Source organism: Uloborus diversus, chromosome 1, assembly GCF_026930045.1.
Source record: "Uloborus diversus isolate 005 chromosome 1, Udiv.v.3.1, whole genome shotgun sequence".
Lineage (NCBI taxonomy): Eukaryota > Metazoa > Arthropoda > Arachnida > Araneae > Uloboridae > Uloborus > Uloborus diversus.
Genome location: NC_072731.1, coordinates 96,838,757 through 96,859,824, shown reverse-complemented (window position 1 = coordinate 96,859,824; position 21,068 = coordinate 96,838,757). Strand labels below are relative to the sequence as shown.

General features: G+C 33.9%; 1 protein-coding gene and 1 non-coding gene across 2 annotated transcripts in view; one reads left to right on the top strand and one right to left on the bottom strand.

The window, feature by feature from the left end:
* Positions 1-10,043, top strand: part of LOC129232346 (uncharacterized) — a 43,805-nt gene extending 33,762 nt beyond the window's left edge. Inside the window, exon 2 of the mRNA XM_054866825.1 lies at positions 6,493-10,043. Coding sequence (XP_054722800.1) covers positions 6,500-7,387 — 888 coding nt within the window. The 5' untranslated portion in view covers positions 6,493-6,499 and the 3' untranslated portion in view covers positions 7,388-10,043. The remainder of the gene's footprint in view (positions 1-6,492) is intronic.
* A 3,085-nt stretch (positions 10,044-13,128) lies between these two features.
* On the bottom strand, positions 13,129-13,245 carry Trnal-caa (transfer RNA leucine (anticodon CAA)). Its single transcript has 2 exons — positions 13,208-13,245; positions 13,129-13,174 (listed from the first exon to the last, which is right to left on the bottom strand). It is a non-coding gene; the product is annotated as a tRNA-Leu (tRNA).
* Positions 13,246-21,068: the final 7,823 nt, after the last annotated feature.

The following is a 21,068-nucleotide window of genomic DNA, read 5'->3' as shown; positions in this document are numbered from 1 at the left end:
TTTATACTCTATTTTCCGATAAAAGTACAGAAAGAAAGTAAATAAAAGCATGAAAAACATATTCTGCAGAAAATATCTTTAAAAAAAAAGTCAGAAAAGTATGTATACATTCAATAAAAGCATTTCCGGAAAGAAAAAAAGTTGTTCTTAAAAAAAAAAAATAAATTTGATCTACATATTTTTCTGTAACAGTTTATTTTCATTACAAGCAGGGGCATAGGGCAGGGGATCCAGAAACGCCGTACACTCTCAAACAAATTTTAGACATATTATGTACGATCGCATACACATAACGGATTACTGGGAGCATACGTTCAGAAAAATTGATGGGAACATCACTGATTACAAGCTATTAGTTGCGGCAAACCTAACCTGACTGTGTCTTATTGCTGTGATTAGGATCTGCGTAGCCTTCACAATGCTGCTAGGTTAGGTTTGCCACAACTATAGACTTGTATTCCACCTAAACTCGCATGGTAGATACAATACCTGAAAGTATGTACTGCTGAGCTACCGAATTATAAAATTATGAAAGCATTGTTATTATTCTGTCTATCTTCAAATCTAGTTTTTAATTTGAAACTTGCTTCAATGTGTATGTTAAAAGTTCAAATATATTTTAAGTTTCTAGCATAAATTAGAAAGGAAAACTTTTTCCTTAAATAGTATAATTTATTAATTGCCTGTTCTATTGTAATATGTTGATGTTATCGACTTTAAACCTATCGATAATATGACACGGTAGTGATTCGTGTTCTATTAAAAAGAGTAAAAACAGTAGACCCGGATCAAGCTAGAAGTTTATGACTTGTGCAAAACTAGCTTTTATTTGATGCAGAAGTGGAATCACCCGTTCAGTCGCATGAGGGTAGGCATGGAGGGGAGGAGAGGAGACCTCCCCTGCATTCGTAGTAGCTTAAATTAACTATTTTCCTGTCTCCTCTGTGATGTCTCTAGCAGTCTTTCTCTGTATGAGGTGATTTCAATGCTGAAACATTTGAATAATTTCCGGATAAAGGAATTGACCTCTTTATTTAAAATGTGTGTGGCATTGTGTCTTCGGACCGATCATAACAGTTGGGACTTCCTTCTTGAATACCAACTCCAACTTTTTTTCTTTCTTTTTAACAACGAAACATCTCTCTCCCCCCCCCCCTCTCTCTCTCTCTCTCTCTCTCTCTCTCTCTATATATATATATATATATATATATATATATATATATATATATATATATATATATATATATATATATATATATAATTCTGCATAAATGAATAATCATTTTCTTTCCTGATGTATGATTTGATAACTTTTAATCATGGAAACATGTTATATCAAAAATAAACAATCTTGCATTTACCTTACAAATACAGGAGCGTGCACAGAAATTCTGCGGCCCGTCACGAATGACTTTTTCTGGCCCCTCATTTCATATTGGTTACCCCTATATTTCATGCCGCCTAGTTTTTAAGATATTGGCCACCCATGGCTTGGACCCGGGCCAATAGGTGTCCTTTCTCCCTCCCCTAACGCGCGCACCAGGGCGTGCACAGAAATTTTGGGGGCCGTCACTAATGACTTTTACGGGCCCTCCTTCATATTGTTTACCTATAAGTCCCTACATATAGTTCACCACTCATTTAAAAAATCTCGGGCCCTTTCAGGCTCGGGCCCGGGACAAGGTGTCCCTTCTCACCCCCTGTACAAATACAAACCCAAGTTACTTAAAGTATCATTACAAGTTACAATTTTTTCACTTGCTTTTCTGTTATGTTAATCTCTTTGACAACTAATAAATTGTATCATCATTGAAATTGAGGAAATATTTTTGCTCGTTAAGTGCAAAGGATTATTAAACTTTTATTACAATGACTAATTTTGATTATATATTTTTCTTTTTCTTTCTTTTTTTTTTTTTTTTTTTTGACGCTATATTTAATATCAAAGTGTTTTCCTCTTGTTTTTTAGTTGCGCATTTTGTATGAAAAATAGCAGTTAAAGAGCAGTAGTAACAAATTGATTTCATATATTTATTATTACTTAACATTGTTTTTTTGTGTGTGGTTAGTAATGTCCGACCACGGATTGTATGGAAAGGCAAACATCCGTGGTTTAAAGGCAGACATGGACGTATCTATTAGTTTTTTAGGGATGTCAGCGTTTGCAGATGTTTGTTAGCCTCTAAATTAAGCAGTGTCTCCTTCAAATGAGCGGAACACGCGCATCAAATTTTTACTTTTCCTCCTCATTCAGATAGACTCGTCTTAATTGGACGTTTGCAAATTTGTAATAGTAAGGCTACTGCAATGTGTCATAATATTAAAGGAAAATTGAAAAGTTGAAAAGCAACAATATTTAAATTTTACATTCAAATTGTTTGAATGTGATAAAATTAATAAGTAACAATTTGAATTAATTCTGTACTGTGGTACTATATTGTAACTTTCATTCAATGTACAAAAAAAAAAAGTTTTTCCCTACCAGTTTTTGAACAATTAAATTTGATTACCATTCGGTTGCCGAATATTGTAGTATTTGGCCGAATCGAATATTCGGTGCATCTCTAAATTTAACGACCAGTTTCCAAGCATGCAACAAATAATGTTTTCAACCATAATAATTTTTGAAACTTATATTACATTTTAATATCTTGGTTGTGAATTCCAGCGGTAACGGAAGGACAGTCTAAACAAAAAAATCAATGTATTTCTGTCTGTGAGCATATCAAAATACATATTTTTCCAAAAACTGATGCATAGACTTTTATACACATCATAGTAAGTTGCTAAAAAACCAAAGCTAGGAATTTTTTTGCTAGTAACTTTTTTTTTAGCTGAAATTCAAAAAGCGGTAACGGAAGGATATTTTTGCGATATGATTTTCACGCAATCATGTTCTTCCCAAAAGTTTAGCCAAACTATAAAAAGGAAAATTCTATAAAAAAAAATTATAGCATATACATGAGTGTTCAATCATTACAATTTAACCTCTAGCTTTAAAGAATAATTATTTTAAGAATATAAATTATGTATTTGTTAAGGGTAACAGAAGGACAAGAAGTCGAATACAATTTAACTTGGTAAATTTCAACTTACCAAACATTTATTCAGTTAATACAGCAGTCTGAAACAATGACATCTAATACCTGAGCCATCTGTTACAATTCTGTATTCTTAAAATACTCAATTTTATCAGAATCCATAGAACATTTATTTTCTTTGTCAGGGAATACAAAAACCATTACCACATTATTATGCATTCTCAAACACGATATTTCTACTCCTTCATCTTCTATATTAAGTACCTGTCCAAGTCCAAGATTGCCCTTTTTTTAATTTCTTTCCCTTCCATTCAACTGAATATAACAAAACTTGTCCAAATCTTATAAATCTTTTGTTATATTCTCATGAATTGGTGTTTTTCATTCAGCTGTATCTTCTTTATAATACTATCTAAAGGGTGCCCCAAAACTAACGCAAGATTTGAATTTGCCGCCATTTTTGCAATAAATTGTGGGCAATCTTGAAAAAAGAACAATTTGGCAACTGAGGGTCTAGAGTTATTACAAATGTAGCGTTTTCGATTCTATAATGCGTTTTCATTATCGAACAATTATTTGAAAAATAATGAAAGTTTGGGCGAGTCAAGCAGTTTACTGTTATTGGCGCTCGATATCGCAATTAGGTAATGCGCAGGTGGTTGTGGGATTGCTGACATAGAGTTTGACTTCAAATAACCCCATAGGGAGAAATCTAATTATGTAAAATCACACGATCTAGGGTACAATTCATATCACCGAAACGAGAGAGTACACGAACAGGAAAATCCTTATGCAGTGATTGAATTGTTTCGCTGGCTGTATAATAGCATAACACTCCATTTTTACTAACCCTAAACTCCCAGCTGTCAAATGGTTCTTTTTCCGTGGCTGCCAACAATTCACAGCAAAAATTGTGGCAAATTCAAATCTTGCGTTAATTTTGGGACACCCTTTATAACTCAGTGTGTTGACTTTGAAGTGAAATCTTCTTCGATTTGTTGAAATACTCACTTCGTTCAATAACATACCTTTTTACAGGGTTCCAATAGTGCATATTTTATGTGCCAGGATGAGAATAGATATTGCTCCATATTTTTGAAAATTGATCTTTGAATTTACTGATCTCTTCGTAGTAAGTTTAACGGTTAACCCAATGCTCTCAAAAGTTCTTTCCTGTGACTTGTGGTTACAAATCTGAAAGCCGTTTCAATATTGCATTGTTAAAATAAAAATATCAGGTTTGTAAGCAATTGTTTCTGCTTAAATTGGCTTGTCATATCACAAACATGTCTTACCAAAATGATTCTCACCATGCTTAGGAACTTAAATGTAGTTTTTATGATTTTTATCACATACAATAGAAGAAATAAAATCAAAAAACATTTTTTATAAAAAAAATTCTTAATGAAAGCACACATATTTTTTCTACAAATATTACTTATGTATTTTTAAATGTGACTACTAACTTTAAACAATAGTTTGTTTTCTACTAGCATTCTAAAATTCACCTATATCAACTTATAGATAAATGTTCTTCCGTGACCGTGTTTTTTGTCCTTCCGTTACTGTTAAAAGCCATATAAAGTAAATATCTATTAAAATTATAACTATGCTTCATTGACAAGGAACATAATTCTGCTTTACATAACCCAGCAGGTTCTTGGTGAACTAACTGAGATGCAGTGTTTTGGTAACGGAAGGACATCAAATTATCCCCTTAAAAATGGACCTACTTTTTGATGGTTGAAAAACAAAAAAAATTTTAAATTATTTAATAATGAGTTTAACCAGACATTCAAAAGATAAATGTTAACCTAAATATTTTATTCTGATAATAATTGTATTGAAATTACAATATGTAACAAAAAAAGAGATTTTTTTGCTCCGCAAAAACACAAAGAGAAAACTTGATTTTCTGAAAGTCAGCGAACTATGTGGGGAAAAACAGGTTAAGATTCAAGAAATTCATTTATTTCTGAAGAGACTGGTATATGGCAAGTGACAGAATATTGATTTTTAAAATTCAACTGTTATGTCTACTTTTTCCTGGAATTCATCTCATACAAAAATGAAAAAACGTTGTAAAATGTATTTCCTTTAATTCGTGTCATCTTAGAAATTTCAACTTCTTTATTAATGCACGAAGAGTGCATGATTACCTCAAACGAGAGGGCCTCAGAGTACCTCTTGAAGAGACACCTCAAACTTAAAGCATGAAGAGAGGAATTATGTTTACCCAACTTAAAAGAATGAGATGATATGTCTCGTGGGCTAAAATATTTGTCAAATGGCAATAGTTGTAAAATGCTGTTAACACTCGGTCAAAGTTACATAGAGATATTGAAAACCTGTTGTAAAATATAAATGCAGAATTCTCATGTACACTATTAAACCCAAACGTAACCCATGCTGAACGGTATAAAATACCATTATATGTGTCATACTTTTCCACTGAACCGCGAATTTTTATTATCTGTGCTATCGGATTGGTAATTTTAAAACTGACAATTGGGTGTAAGATAGTTCATGTTCTTGTCATTTATCACTCGCAAATAAGTTTGTAGTTATATTAAGTGTGAGTGTTTTTTCACTCAGGAAACTATTTTTTGCCTTTCTGACCAACAGTTATCTTTGGAATCTTAAAGCTAGCTTAAAGACGAGAAGAAAATCAAAGAGATAGGTGGAGAATGCAATGTAGATGTGCTGTACAATTTAGGTCTAATGAATGAAATTTGTCCTTAAAAGTTATAACAACTGATCAAAATAAGATTTTTAACAAATTGTACAATATTTGCTCAATAAATAAATAAAGAAGGAAATAAAATAAAGAGAGAGAGAGAGAAGGGATCTCTTCTCTCAAACGGAAGCTTGAGCAATTAACAGAACATTTCTCAATTCCATTTTCCATTCCTTCAAGTGGCAAACGAAATGATACCTAGAGGTGATTATTGCTCAGTTGCAGTTTCTAATGTCAACTTTTTTTTTTTGAACTCCCATCTTCCTCGTCTAAGTCTACATTTTCTTGGTAAACATGCCCTATGTCTTTCTTTAATGAATAAATATTGCTTCGTCAAATAACAAACGAGTAAGTCGAAATATTATAATTAGTAACATACTTGAAGTTCCAAACTTAATCCCAAGTTGAAATATTTAATGACGTACATCGGGAACAATGGTTACATTTTAAGAGGTTAAGGTATAACTGTATGAAATTTGAAAGAACTTTATTCCCTAAAAAGGTTAATTTAAAAATTATTTCAAATAATGTTGTGTCTTAAGGATACCTTAATACAAATATCCTTCATACCTAATCCTCAACAAAAACTGCATCAACAATGCTCTGCAAGCTTTACTGTTAGCATGTGCAATCACGTGACGAAATTTTAATTTTTTAAGTAAACTAATTTTGTTTTCGAAAATTTCAAATTAATAATCATTAATTCTCTCCCAGGTAGGACATGGAGGAGGTCTACGTAATCAAACTACGTGGAGTACCTTCAACGTCGACATCCGAGTCATCTAGTTCAACAACAGATCCAAATGACCTGATCAGAAGCTCCATCCTGGGCCTCGGCGTCCTCCACATTGTGTTCGGTGTCCTGGTGCTGACTTTCGGAAGTCTTCGAACAGCAGTGGAACACGAACCCAATGCCACCTTAATGGGCATTCTCTTCGGCCCCGTGTTCGTTGCCTGTGGTATCTGCGGTTTCATATCTTGGAAGAGACCTTACCGCAAGCTCAAAATCCGGGCCTTTTTTGGACTCGCCTCCCTTTCCATGATGGGATCTGTGTCGTACATAGGCCTGTGTCTTCTAGGGGTCGTGCAATACCATGGCATTCCAAGAGAATTCGGCGACAGCCCCCATGTCACTGCGAATGCACTCTTGGCCACGATGGGGGAATTTATCGTGTCTCTGTTGTCGATATTAACTTCTGGAGGGGCTCTTTGGAAGAGATGGGGTTTCTTCAGGCCCTCTGTAAACCATCAGAGGCAGAAAGTCATCGTCAAGACTGACATTGTAGGGGGTGTGACGTCTCCTGAGAAAGGGGACACGATAGGGTCCCCGCATCCGGGCGCAGGATACGTGGACGAGGTAATTCGCCACGTCAGTCCTCATTGTGTCATTTCCTTACGTGCCACAGACGAGCAGAAAGAAGTCATCAGGCGAGTTCAGGAGTACCTGCACTCGCAAGATGAGCTTAGTTTCTCCTTTTCTGATCCAAGCTCTATACAGGAGGAACAAGATTTAGGGTTGGATTCTCAGAGCTGGAAAAATGAAGTTCTAGTCCCAGGACAGAAAATGTTACAGAGTAAGAACGAAGATGTTGAAATAAGTAACCAATGAAAAATCAAAAGGTAGAACTAAAGCAGTGAAAAGCAAAAGGATGCAATTGCCAAAAGTAAAAATTTGGAGAAAACCAGTACAAATGGCAGGCGAGCCTCTCCTCTCTCTAAGGGCAAGAGATAGTATTAGTAGTCCTGGTAGGTGCTGCTATGCAGCATGATTTAGGGGGGGGGGAATCAAGAAAGCCTACCTAGGACCGGAAGGCGGTTTTCTCAAAACTTGAAAAAGTCCACTTACATCCCTTACACTGCTGCCTCAATTATTTTAAGAAGCAATTGGAATTTTGAGCTTTGGGGCTTTTTCCCTCATATATTACTGCAGTGAAATGGAAAATGAATGTCTTTCAGCTACTTTTACTTTTTCTGAATTTTATTTAAATTATGACAAAAAATAAACCTACGTTCATGAGAATAAATGAACATAGTATTTCTGATTTTTATAGTCAGAAGTTAAATTAAAATACCACCCACAGAAAATTTTATAGTAAATCTCCCTCGTGAAAAATCTCTTTGGTAGGCTTTTTTTCATTTTCGTTTTATCTTTCATGTTTTATGTAGAAAATTTAAAATTCAGGAGATTTTATTTGGGTTTATATATTTTTAACATCTACTCTAGTACACAAGCCAGGTCGAAAAATGAGAGGGGGGGGGCGGCATTTGTCTCACCGAGAATCTTATTGTAAACCATAATGTAGCTCATAAAAAAAGAGTTCACAAGCACCACGCCGTACATTTTGGGTGGTACATGCGACTTTACCGGTAACAGAAAGAAACACAGCGGGAAAGGGTATTTTAGGATAAAAACATTTTGTACGGCATATAGTTAGTTTTGTAGATGATCAATTAAAAGTCATTTTTAATTTTTTGCCGTACAAAAAAAAAGGGCCAGGCAGGGCCGCGTTGTCCTAATGTGCAAGGTCTTGCGACGCACGGCGGCGCCAGAGTCAAAAAGACGCCAAGCTCTACCAATTGAAAATGTTTAAAATCGGGGGGGGGGGGGGGGAATCTCCAACCAAAAAAATAAAATTGAACTTCTCATTATAATCTATAAAAGTAGCGGTGAAATTATACTGGTCATTAAAACAAGCAATCCTCCTTACTGCCTATCAAAAGAAAAAATTATTGCTTTGTTGTTTGCGACAAATCCCCTACGTTTACGACAAATTTCGCAATTTTTTAAAAATCTGGTTTCAATTTGGCCACTGTTGGTGATATTTAGAGAGTAAACTATTGCATCACATTAAAATTTTTAATAATGGGAAAATGACATTAAATTGGAGTAAAAGGAAGTCATGTGACAAACACATCAACTCGTTTTAATAATGCTATCATAGACTATAATTTTTAGATGGCATTATTTTCAAAATTTATTTTGAATATTTAAGAACATTTCTCAACTAATGCCGTACACTTTCAAATGACCTGCAAACCTCGTTCTAAAAAGAGGGGTTCCCCCCCCCCCCTCATATATTCAGCCCCGTACCAATAAATTGGTACGGCATTGAAAAAAAATGAAATTATATATAAAAAAGAAAATATGCAAGTGCCGTACATGGTAAAATCACTGAAAAAGTCCGTAAAATAATTCAAAAAGCAAAAATTCTGGGTTTTCTAGACTTTTTTTTTTTTTTTGTACGGCAATAAATTAAACATGACTTTGAATTGATTACCTTTAAAATTAACTATATAACGTACAAAATCTTTTTATCCTAAAATACCCTCTCCCGATACGTAACTTCCTGTTACCTGTGTAGTCGCATGTACCACCCAAAATGTACGGCGTGATGCTTGAACTCTTTTTTACTAGCTATACTACGGCTTACAATAAAATTCCCACTGGGTCAAATGACCACCCCATTGTTCGACCGGGCTTGCGTACTACTCGTTTTAAAACAGAAAATTGGGTTCTGAACAAAAATTGAATTCTGAAGCATGTTAAGAATTTTTTTTTTAAATATTTTAAAATTATTAATGAATGAAATTTTATTGTAAGGCATCATTGCCTTTTTATTTTGCGAACTCAGAACTTCTGAAATAATATTATATAATTTTATATTAACGGGCTTTCCTTTTTTTACTTCATAGTTTCTCATCTTTAGTAAAACGTATCTTTGTTAGAGTGATTTTACAAAAATGAGCTTTGATTATGTCGTTGTGATTCCCGGCTTGTTTGAATGATTGAAAATTGCTTCCTTTTGTTACAAGAAACCAAGACCAAAAAAAGTGGTGATAAAACAAGTGATTTTTTTGTTAAAAGCAATAGTATTTCATCCTTCAAGATTCAAATGTGTAGATTTCTACGAAAGTAGTGCTAAATAACATCACTGTTCTCTTTGTAAATGCCAAATGAATTGTAAAAATCATATTAAAAAGAAAACACTCAACGATATCGTGTTCTGCTGTATAACCAAGTTGCACTTCGTTGCAGTTTATGAACTATGTTACTTAATCTATTTCGTGATTTGCCAAAAGTGGTAGCAAATTTGGTTTGTAACAAGTTTTGCTGCCAAAAACTAAGTTTAAAAATATCATACTGCAAGCCAAAAGGAACTGAACATTTGAACTGAAGTTTTGTATGAAACACGCTTTACAGAGAAGTGTATTTTTGTGTAATAATTTTCAATGTTTGCAACGTGAAAGTATAAAGATTTTTATATTGGTAATTGAGTTCCTCGTTTCTTCGTAGCTTGCTTAATTTCATGTCTTTTACCATATCTGTCTGATGGTGTTATTTCATGTCAAATCAACAAAACATTCAACTTGACCATCTCAAATTTTCATGAAAAATTCAGAAATTTTACTCTTGGATATCTTAAATTTACATATAATTTCTAAAAAATATATCATTCATAATTGATAAGTAATTAGTTTTTGAAATTCGTTAAAAAGCACTTAAAAAAACAATCTTGCCGACAGTGCTTTAGAATGTAATAATTCAAGTTCTATTGGAGCTACAGAGTTGTATATTAGCTCATTTTAAAGACCAATTATCATAAATGCATTCTAATTTAACACTGCCGTGGGCAGGTAAACTGCAGTATCTGCAGAAAGGAGTTTTGGGGATATTTGAAAAAACTCGTTTTAGATTTATTACTAGCAAGGGACTATTTATTCATTAATTACGTACGGGTGATTTTGGCAATTCCTCCCCCCCCCATATAAAGGTAAGTAAGACTTTTCAACCCCCCCCCCCATCTTACGTAAGATTACATTTCGTTTTTCAAAATAATAAGATAACGAACCTTACATCACTGGAATCGTTATTAAATTCCCTTTTTAAAATTGTTTCAAAAAACCTTTTTGTGTAAAGAAATATTTATTAAAGGAATCTAGAGTGAATGTATTCGACAAATATTTTTTGTATATGATGCGATACTTATTAAAAATAAGCATGTCATACGCAGTGCGATTCTTTACTGTATTTTACACTATTCATTCTTTGAAAAATAAGTTATAAAAACAGCTCATCCTAATACGCTTTTTTACTTTTCAGAAGCAAATGAAATATGATCCCTGCCAAACCATTCGACCGCGCGATTTCTAATATGAAATATCGACTTGGAAAGTATTACGTAAGAATGGGGCTGACCCCTCTCTCCCTCCCCCCTCAACCCCAAGAAAGGGTATGTAGAGATTTTTTCAACTCCTCCCCCTCGGGATCCTTACGTAATTAATGAATGGCCCCTAATAAGGAAAAGTTGGAATTAAGCGCTTTTCGCCCCCCCCCCCTTTTTAGCGGAAACCAAATAAGCAAGCTTGTACAATAAAGCTGACATACAATAGATGAAAAAAAAAAAAAAAAAAATCAGTTACTGCCTTTTACCTGCCCGCAGCAAAATATGTAACGTGACTAATTTTTGAAAAAAAAAAAATCCCACAATTTTTAAATTTGAAAATTTTTACGATAGTGTTCTTTAAAAATTTTGGAAAAAATATGATTTTAAAGAATATATCCAACATTTTCAGAGTGGGACCATGAAAGATGATCAGCTGTTAAAGCAAATAATGTAGAACACCTTATTACATTGTTTACTAAACTTTTTTAGTAACTGCTATTTCTCGATGGGCCCACTTTGAATATTTTTGGATGTCTTATTAAAATACATTCAAAATGTTGTTTTGTTTTTTAAATTATTGCCGAAAGACACTATTGCGACTTTTCTTTCTTTCTTTCTTTTTTTTTTTTGCATTTTGAACTTTTGTAATTTTTTTCCCTTGAAAATTATTCAAGCTACGTATCAAACTAAAATTCATGCAATTTTCTTCAAAATGAGCTATTATTACTTTTATAGGAGCTCTGTAGTTCCTATAAGACTTGAATTACAACATTTTAAAGCAAAATTTTGCATAAAACATTATTTGCTGTAACTGCTGATCCCTTCATGTTCCCACTGAAATTTTTCGAATGTATTCATTAAAATGCATAAATCGCTCTTCTTTTTTTTTTTTTTTTTCAAATTTTTTAAGAACCCTCTTAAAAATGTTAATTTCAAAAGTTTTATGAATTTTTTTTCTTTTTTTTTGAAAATTATTCAAATTACATATCAAATTAAATTGCATGTAATTGTCTTTAAACTGAGCTGGTAATAATTAGTTGTAGAAAAGTATCGCAAAAGCATCGGCGAGAAGGGGCTCAGCGGCTGTACTTTACAACCTAGTCCTGAAGGCTGAGCTTTAACACTTCCATTTAATTTAATAAAAATTAGTTCCACTGCATGTATTCTGAATAGTATTAGGCCCAGCGGCTATAGTTTGGAAAATAATCCTGAAGAAGTGGCATAGAACTAAATTTGGCTGAACTTTAATACTTCCATTTAATTCATTTAATTAAAGTTATAACATCTTTTGTAAAGTTACTGTAAGTATCTTGAATAGCATAGATTTTTCAAGTCATTTAAAACAAAATTTACAATTCGATTTGAAATTAGTTAAGCAAAGTTAAGGGGTTACAGTACCTCAAAAATAATCAAACGATCAAAAAATATATTGCTAATTTCATAATTAAAAATTATTCCAAACACAGGGGAAAAGTTTCATCGCTTTTATTAAAATATTAAAGACAAAGTTCTACAACTTTGTCATTGACAATTTTCATAAATACTGATCCTGGGAGGTACTAGGATCAAATGTTTGACAAAAAGGGAAAATTTTTCCGAAAATCATCGATTTTTCAAAACATATATCCGGAAAATTATTGGAAATCTGACAAGTATGTGTAGAAACAGTTTCGAAGAAGTTTATGTAACTTGAATTTTTATTTTAAACGCATTTTTTTTTTTTTTTTTTTCACCGTTTCCGACATTTTCTCGAAAAACCCAAAATTTTCTTCCTCCTCCCTCCCACCTTTAGCTCATCCCCTAGGGGGTGAGGGACTTTTAGTATGTTTACTTATACCCCTAACAATATTCTGGTGTCAAAAATTATCGCATATTCCATGCACGCTACAATGTGTTCATTGACTGAACTATTATATACCAAAACGAATAGAATTCGAGGCAGTGTTACTTCCTAGTGAGCCAGTACGAAAAATGCAGTGTATATTATTAAAATATCAGGTACAGTAAGCAACATTTTGTTTATTAATTATTATTATTTTAGAATGAAGTCATAATCAATAGAAAACAAAAAGAAGTAGCTGTCGGAAGTGGGACTCGAACCTGCGATCCCACTACTACACTATCAATCGACGTAGTGCTTTTTCTTATTTTCATAGTAAGTTTTTTGTAAAAAAAAAAAGATCACTGTCAGAAGTGGGTTTCGAACCCACGCCCACATTCGTGGACCAGAACACTCACACTCCTGCTATAGGAGTAAGGATCACCTTGAGTCTGGCGCCTTAGACCGCTCGGCCATCCTGACATATCCAACGATAAGCCAAGTTATAATGTAAGTTTTTAACTTAGCGCCATCTATTGGGTGAAAATATAATGTTTCGTTCTTTGCTTGCTAGTTTGTTTGCAGACAGTAAATAAACTAAAGAAAGACTGAGAATTGGGAAGTTTGTTGCAAAAAAAAAAAAAAAAAAAGATTGATTCCCTTTCATATTTTTGTCACTTTTCATTCCCTGCTCCTTGATCCCAATCCAGCAGGTCGATCATTTAAAATTTTTCTGCGGAAGAAGGGGGGGGGGGGTTCAAAGGGTGCATTCTTAATGCTTCTTTTTGCAAATTCAAAATAAACTACAATATAACGAGACTGCCCCTTGAGAATCTCTTGATTGTAAAATAATGAAAAGAAGAAAAAATAAAAAAATAATTCTATGATTCACTTTCACCTGCAGGGGCGCCTTCTGGGGGGAGGGAATTGGGAATCTATCCATCAGGGCTCGATTAAGGCATCAGGGCAGGCCGGATCTCGGATTTATAAATTTTGGGCCCCCTGCAAGAAAATAGGTAGGGCCTCTCTCCAGAGGCCAGCAGTGTACATTTGCAACGCAAAGCACTATTTTTTCCCCCAACTTTTTTTTTTTTTTTTTTCAAATTTCTTGGGTCGTTGCGTCCTTTAAGCTGGGCCTGATTACCACACAGGCCTACTAGGCCTGGGTCCCCCTCTTCCTAAGGGGCCCCAAATTACGTAAAGAATTATGCATAGCATTACAACTATACGAAAAATGCACACATTTTTAAAATAATGACTTGTTAATTGGGAAAAAAAAAACCTTTTGTCAGTCAGAATTTTTATTCACTCTGCCAGTAGCAAATTTACCATGCCATTATTAAGAGAGGCCCCAAAGGAGATTCATAAATGCATATGATAAATGACTTACATTATTCTGTGATAGGCTAAGGGGCCTCCAAAAATTCATTTTAACGGGTCCCCAAACCTGTAAATCAGTCACTGCATTCTACTATAGAGCCTTCAGGGGCCCGCCAAACTTTTGTGGGCCTAGGGTCTTACTCTTAGTCGGGCCCTGCCATTAAGGACGCCCCCCCCCCCAACCACACTGCGAGATCTGCGAATACACATATGGGATTCAAGGCACCCTTTTCGATGCAAGAAATATCGTCTTTCCATCGTTAAGCTTATAATAAAATATAAGCCTATAAATGTAAAGATATCCGACTAAACTTCATAAAATCAAAATTTTATAAGTTATCTGTGGAGAGGTCAGGGAAAGGGATTAGTCTGCCCCCAAGCAGGGGTGCCCACAGGGGGGATTATGGCGCAAGTTGCGCCATCAAAATTTTTGGGGGGGATTTTTTTTTCCAGAAGTTTTGATTTTCTTTAGAATATATGAAATTTTTGATTTTTTGAAGGGAAAAATATTTAAACTTATTCAACAAGAAATAGATGCATAAGTAATAATTTTTTCACGTACTCTTTCCAAATTTTAATACCCGTGTCTCTTTTCAATAAAGGGAACATCAGAGACAGGATGGAGCTGGTACCCGTTTCAAAGCTGGATCAGACGACTTGTTTTCCATTTAATTTATTATAAATCTTCCGGATGTAGCATAATTCTGCATGATGAATACGTGTGACAGTGATGAGAGGGAGAGAGATCAAAAATGACTAAAATAAAAAGTTTTCCTCTCCTTAATTTATTGTTTGTAATAATTCTGACTAGTGGTTGGAAGTAGCGCGCTACAAGTAGCGACGCTACTGTAGTAGCTACATTTTTTAGTAGCTTGTAGTGTAGCGCACTACTTTTTACAAAAAGTAGTGCAGTGAGTAGTTAACTACAAAAAAATAGTAGTTTGTAGCGATTTCTGGAAACTACTTTTAAATAAACTGAAAAAAAAAAAAAAAAAAAATCAAGGTTCAAACGAATTTAACTGGCGCAAATTTTACACAAGGTACATCATCAGATGCAATGAGAAATAAGACTCATAAAAATACCAGCTGACCTCAGGCATTTCATTTTGACGCCATACGATCTATCTGTTTGACGCCATTAGTTTGTAAACGTAATTTTCATATTTCACCAATATTTTTTGGAAAAAAGCTCTTATTTTCGCGAAAATGAAGATAGCTGTGCTTTCGCAAGTTGCAAATTTTGTGAATTTTATATGAACAGACTGAAGATTGAAAAACAAAAATATTTTAGCGGGCTTAAATTTTCGACAGTATTCACCTAATAAAAAGAAGCTACTGAAAATGTTATAGAAAAGGAAAAAAATTGAACTGTTCTGGAGGACTTACAATAAATACGAGCATTACAGTGTATGAGAGTATGATAACTGGCATTTTTCATAGTGTCTTCTGATGAGCTAATTTATCAATCGTTTTTTGTTCAAACCTCTTACGGTGTGTGTGTGTGTGTATTAGGGTGTCCCCCCCCCCCCCAAAAAAAAAAAAATCGAAAGTTGATTTTTCAAGTCGCACACTCTTATATTTTATCCTTTTACGTCAAAAAAAAAAAGAAAAAAAATCATATAATTTGAACAACGGCAACAAGTGCCCATTATGTCTGAAAGTGAGAACCAGCACTTGTAATGCTAGGCAAAATTAAAATAAAATGTTTTTTTTAGAAACTCAAAATTTATGTTGATAAAACATTGCTCCCATACCCCACATATGCATCACAAAAACATGTATTTAAATTAAAAGCCATTTATATATCCCACACGTGGCCTAACATTTATAATTTTCATCAAAAAATTAAGTTTTTGATACACATTTTCAGAAAAGTAAGATTTTACGAAATTATCAAGCTGAAAAAAAAAAAAAAAACAGTAAAATAGAAAAGTGGGTAATTAGCGTTAAATAGAAAATTTTGTTTTCCTGCAATTTTTAAGTCACCCACGTAGTATTCAAAGATATGGATTTTTTCCAGGTTGAGTTAAAATTTTCATTTAAAATATATTATGTATTTATTATTCGTTTGTAATTGTTGATTTGTAAATGTGTTCGCCAGTAATTTTTGAACTTGATATTCCATTTAAATTTATATGTAATTTTTTGAAAGATAACTGACAAAAAAAAATCATTTTTTAAAATAAAATTATAAATTTTAGGTCAAGGTGGCATATCAAAATTCTTTTTAATTTGAATAAATGTTCTTGTGGTACATGTGGGGTGTTGGGTACAGGGGAAATGTTTAATTAACAGAAATTTCGAGTTTCTAAATTTTTTTTTTCTTTTTTTCGATTTGGCCTAGCATACAAGTACTGTTTTACACTTTCAGATGCAAGTCGGCACGGATTGCCGTTGTGCAAAATTATATGAAACTTTTTTTCACGATTGTTTTGACACAAGAGGAAAAATACAAGAGGGTATGCGACTTGAAATATTGACTTTCATTTTTTGAGGGACAACCTATTGTGTATGCTTTTTATTTACTTATTTTTTAGAAAGTAGCGAAGTAGCGACATTTCAAAAGTAGTTTGTAGTTGCTACATTTTGAAAAAAGTAGTTGTAGTTAACTACATTTGTAACAAAGTAGTTGTATTTGTAGTTCGCTACAAAAAAAATGTAGTTTTTCCAACTACTGATTCTTACCACTATGCACTGGTCTTTCATTGATTCATTTGCACCTTGACAATCGTTAAGAGCTAGTTTTGAAGTTTGCGAATAACATATTTTTAATCCCTCTAATCGACAATTACTATAATTTTTTCATAAACTAGCTGAAGTTTATGTAGAATTTTTCATTTCACTTTACTATCATCTTCTCTACCATTTTTAAACTAATTGGTTCAATTTATCATTAGATGATTTTTATTAAAACTTTAAGTAATGTTGGTTTTTGCTAATGGGAAGCATAGAAAGTATCTGATATGCATAGAAGGATATTTGATTCGTTAAAATTCTCGAGTTTTGATTTTCCATGTGTGTTGAATAGCTGAATCCATTTTTTAGGATTTCCGAAGAATATCTGTCACAGGGTATCTGTGTGCTTATCCATCCTTTTTGACTATGTAACTTCAATTTTGTAAAACTTTCAGGAGAGCGTCCCTCATTGTAACGCCCGAATAACACCATCTTTATTATCAAGAGTCATCTAAAACTGCGTTTCTATAACTGCAATTTTTAAAAAATTATAAGAGAGAGATCTGATTACCCCCATCTCTTCTTAACACAATCAAAGACAATCCTAGAATTGCGTTTTTGGAGTATCTATTTCGAAAAACTGTCGGTTGAATGGCACTGAAACTCACCTTCCACTAACATTATCAAGATCAGGGCCGACGCCGAGGGGGGAGAGGGTGCTACCCCCCCCCCCCCCCAGTTTTTCATTAGTGGGGCCGCCAATTTCCTTTTGGCGATGTAACAAACGAAGAAAAAGGGAAACTCTTCGTTGTTTTAAAAAATTAAAATAGTAAATACAAATGAACAACTGTAAAAATAGTGACAAAAATATTTTTTCAGTAAAATTTGAATGGAAAAGGTAATGTTAAAATACAATTTAGGAACATCCATGATTCTCTTTTATTAAGATTATCAAAGTAAGAGCCACGGAAATGTGCGCTTCAAACATTTTTAACGCAAAAAATAGTACTCAGTGCACTATTCACTAGGCCGTAGAGTGAGTATGTTTGCCTAGTCGAAAACTATGGGCCTGGCTCAAACCGAAGTATTGTGCATGAATAAAATTAGCATAATAGGAGGGAGAACCGGCGACAAAACTAACATGGTGCACGCTTTGTCTCTCGGCGGCCTTGGTTATACAAAACCATGCTTCATGGTCCTTCAGTTAAAAAAATAAATAAATAAAAAATTTATAAATAAATAGGATGGCTTCATAGGGGCCGCCGAAACATTCCCATACGTATTTTTTTTAAAGAAAAATATTGTTCTGAAAATCGTTGCTAAGTGGAGAAAAATGCCTGGGTCGCCGAAATGTATGTGAAACAGAGAGAGAGAGAGGAGAAAAAAAAAAACAGTTTAATGCTAAGAGAGATTCAAATTATTGTGATGAATGATCACACCAGAAGTTCTAAACGTTTGAACGTAAAAATCGTAAGTGAATCAAAGCTTAATTAAGAGATGCAGGAGGAACATTTAAAATAAAATGAAGTGGAATAAATAAGACCTAAGTTATCGCACAAAATTACCACATCCGTTCAAAATGTTAAAAGTTCTTTTTCTGGGGCCGCAGACGCTTGTATTTCAAGAAAACAAAAATATTAGGCTGGTAATTGACAATTTTATTATGGAAAAATCCAAGCAAATAATCGTGTTTGGCAAAGGAAAATTCGAAGAAAGTATTACCACAGTATGTTTATCAATAATTAAAATTTAAAATGAAGACAGGGACGTAGCCAAACTGAGGTGGAGAACTCCAATTCCTTCTTTTTACGTCCCCAAAGCTGGTCAGGAATTGAGTTTTTAAAACTTAGGCCTTGAAAAAACTCAGGGAAAACGTTCTAAAACCCAATTTCATGCCCTAACGTCATTAAAAGTGGCCTGCACATGAGTATTTAGGGCTGCAGTTTCGAAAAACATGAGAGTGTTCCCAACGTAACTCCCGAGAAATGCCCTTTCAGTTAATCGATCATCATCATTCACGACCGAATAAATTTCGTCTTTTGCACTTTAATTAAAAAAAAAAAAAAACTCCCTTAGGTCTCCCGAACCTGTTTTCCTCCTAATATTACCAAACATCCTCAAAAATTTTATTGTTAAGGCTTTAGAAAATTTTTCGGGGGAGATCTCCCAAACCCCCACCCCTCGAACAGTATTTAAAATCGCCTATGATTGTGTTAATTGAATTTCAATTTTGAACATTTTTCGGGGGAGGACTCCGAATCTCTCCACCCATTAACATTAGCATTATCAAAAATCTTCTAAACCTGCGTTTTCTATAGATCGGAAATTTTTCGAGAGAATGCTCCCCCTCCCCCTCTCTCTCTCTCCCAACATCACCAAAAAACGTCTTAAATCTCGTTTTTAGTGCTTCAAATTCAAAACATTTCTGTGCACGAGCCCCTTCAAAACTTCCCCCCTCCCCCCTCCTCCTTCAGTGAAGTAAGTGAAGTAAGTTCAGTAAAGCTTAAATTACGTTTTCGGAGCTTTAATTTCAAGAAACTGGCAGTGCACTCCATTTTAACAAAAAAAAAGTCAACAACCACATTTTAAAGCTTTCATTTTCAAAAACTTTTGGAAGGATGGCGTTCGCATCTCTATTCTCCTTAATTTCACTATAAATCGCATAAAATTGCATTTTTCGAACTACAATTTTCAAATTTTTCCCGGGGGAGAACCCCCGGATCCCCCTTTACCTGTCACAATCAAAAATAATTCACAATTGCGTGCTTAGAGTTTAAAGAAGTTTGAAAATTTATCAGGGGATAATACTCCGAGTCTCTTCCTCCTATAACATCACCATAGATCGTCTAAATCCGAGTTTTTCAACTAAAATCTTGAAAAATTGCCGGGGGAGAGCCCCCGGATCCCCTCTCATAATTAAATAAAACGTACGATTGTGTTTTGGAAACCTAAATTGGGGTAAAAATTATCGGGAGAGGATATATTGGACTTCTTCTCTACTCCTCTCCAACTTAAAATATAGTCTAAAGCTGCGTTTTTATCTCTTCAATTTCGAAAAATGCCAGGAGGTAGCCCCATCCCCACTAAACATTCTCCTTATACAATTAAATTTATATTACTAGTATACTGAGATCCAGTAAAATAACAATCCGTGCTAAACCAGAAGCGAAATCTCTCTCTCTGCATATTGGAACATGCGTTTGAAACAATTAGGGGGCCGCCAAATGCGTACCCCCCCCCTCCCCAGTTTTTTTGACCTAGCGACGGCCCTGATCAAGATTTATCAAAACTAATACAACTAACTTTACATAAAGCTACAAGTTCGAAAATTAAAGTAGGGCGCTCGTCAACATTATTAAAGATCGTCTTAAATTTCATTTTTAGGGCTTCAATTTCGAGAAACTTTCGGGAGAGCTTCCGAAAACTCTTTTTCTTAACGTCACAAAGGTCGGCTACAATTTTAATTTTAGAGGATCAATTTCAGAAAACTGCCTGTCCCCTAACCATTGATAGACTAAAATAGGGTTTTTAACTGGGCTGTGGAGTCGGAGTCGGACTAATTTTGGGGTAAAGGAGTCGGAGTCGTTAGAAAACATGTCGACTCCGGGCTTCTTTTTGTCTTTCATTTTTACTGACTCTCATTGCATTTTTTAAAAACTGACTACTAGCAATTGGTTCGATTACATGTATAAAGAGTAACTAATGAAAAAATAACTGCTACAATGGCAATCAGCCAGCTTGAGTGCTTATCGAACTTTCTGTAGCCGTCCCCTAGTTTGCTTGCTTTTTAACTTAACTAATATATAGCAACTGTCAGCAAACAGTTTTATCGCCTAACATTTTCAAGTAATCAATTTCAAATAAAATAAAAATATAGTGTTTTGTTCGATCTCACTTATAAAATAGTAAAAGGGACGCAACAATTTAGTAAGTCGGGGACCGTACCTCAGGTGGAAAATTTTGAGAGTGATCGACAAATTCAAATAAGTTCTGGCGCGAAAGCACGAATACAAAAGATCCGATGAAATAATTTAATGTTTTTTTTTCTTTATTAAGACTATTTCTATAAGTTTGGTTCTCACTAAAAAACTTGGAACAAAATAAGTATAAATAATTTCTTGATTACAATACTAAATAATTGCAGTTAATCTTAAAATCTTCACATTAAGGTTAATTCTAAAGCAGCCAATAAAATTGAAATTAAAAATTTAGCGAAGAAGAAATATAGGTATAGTAAAAACTATTCGTAT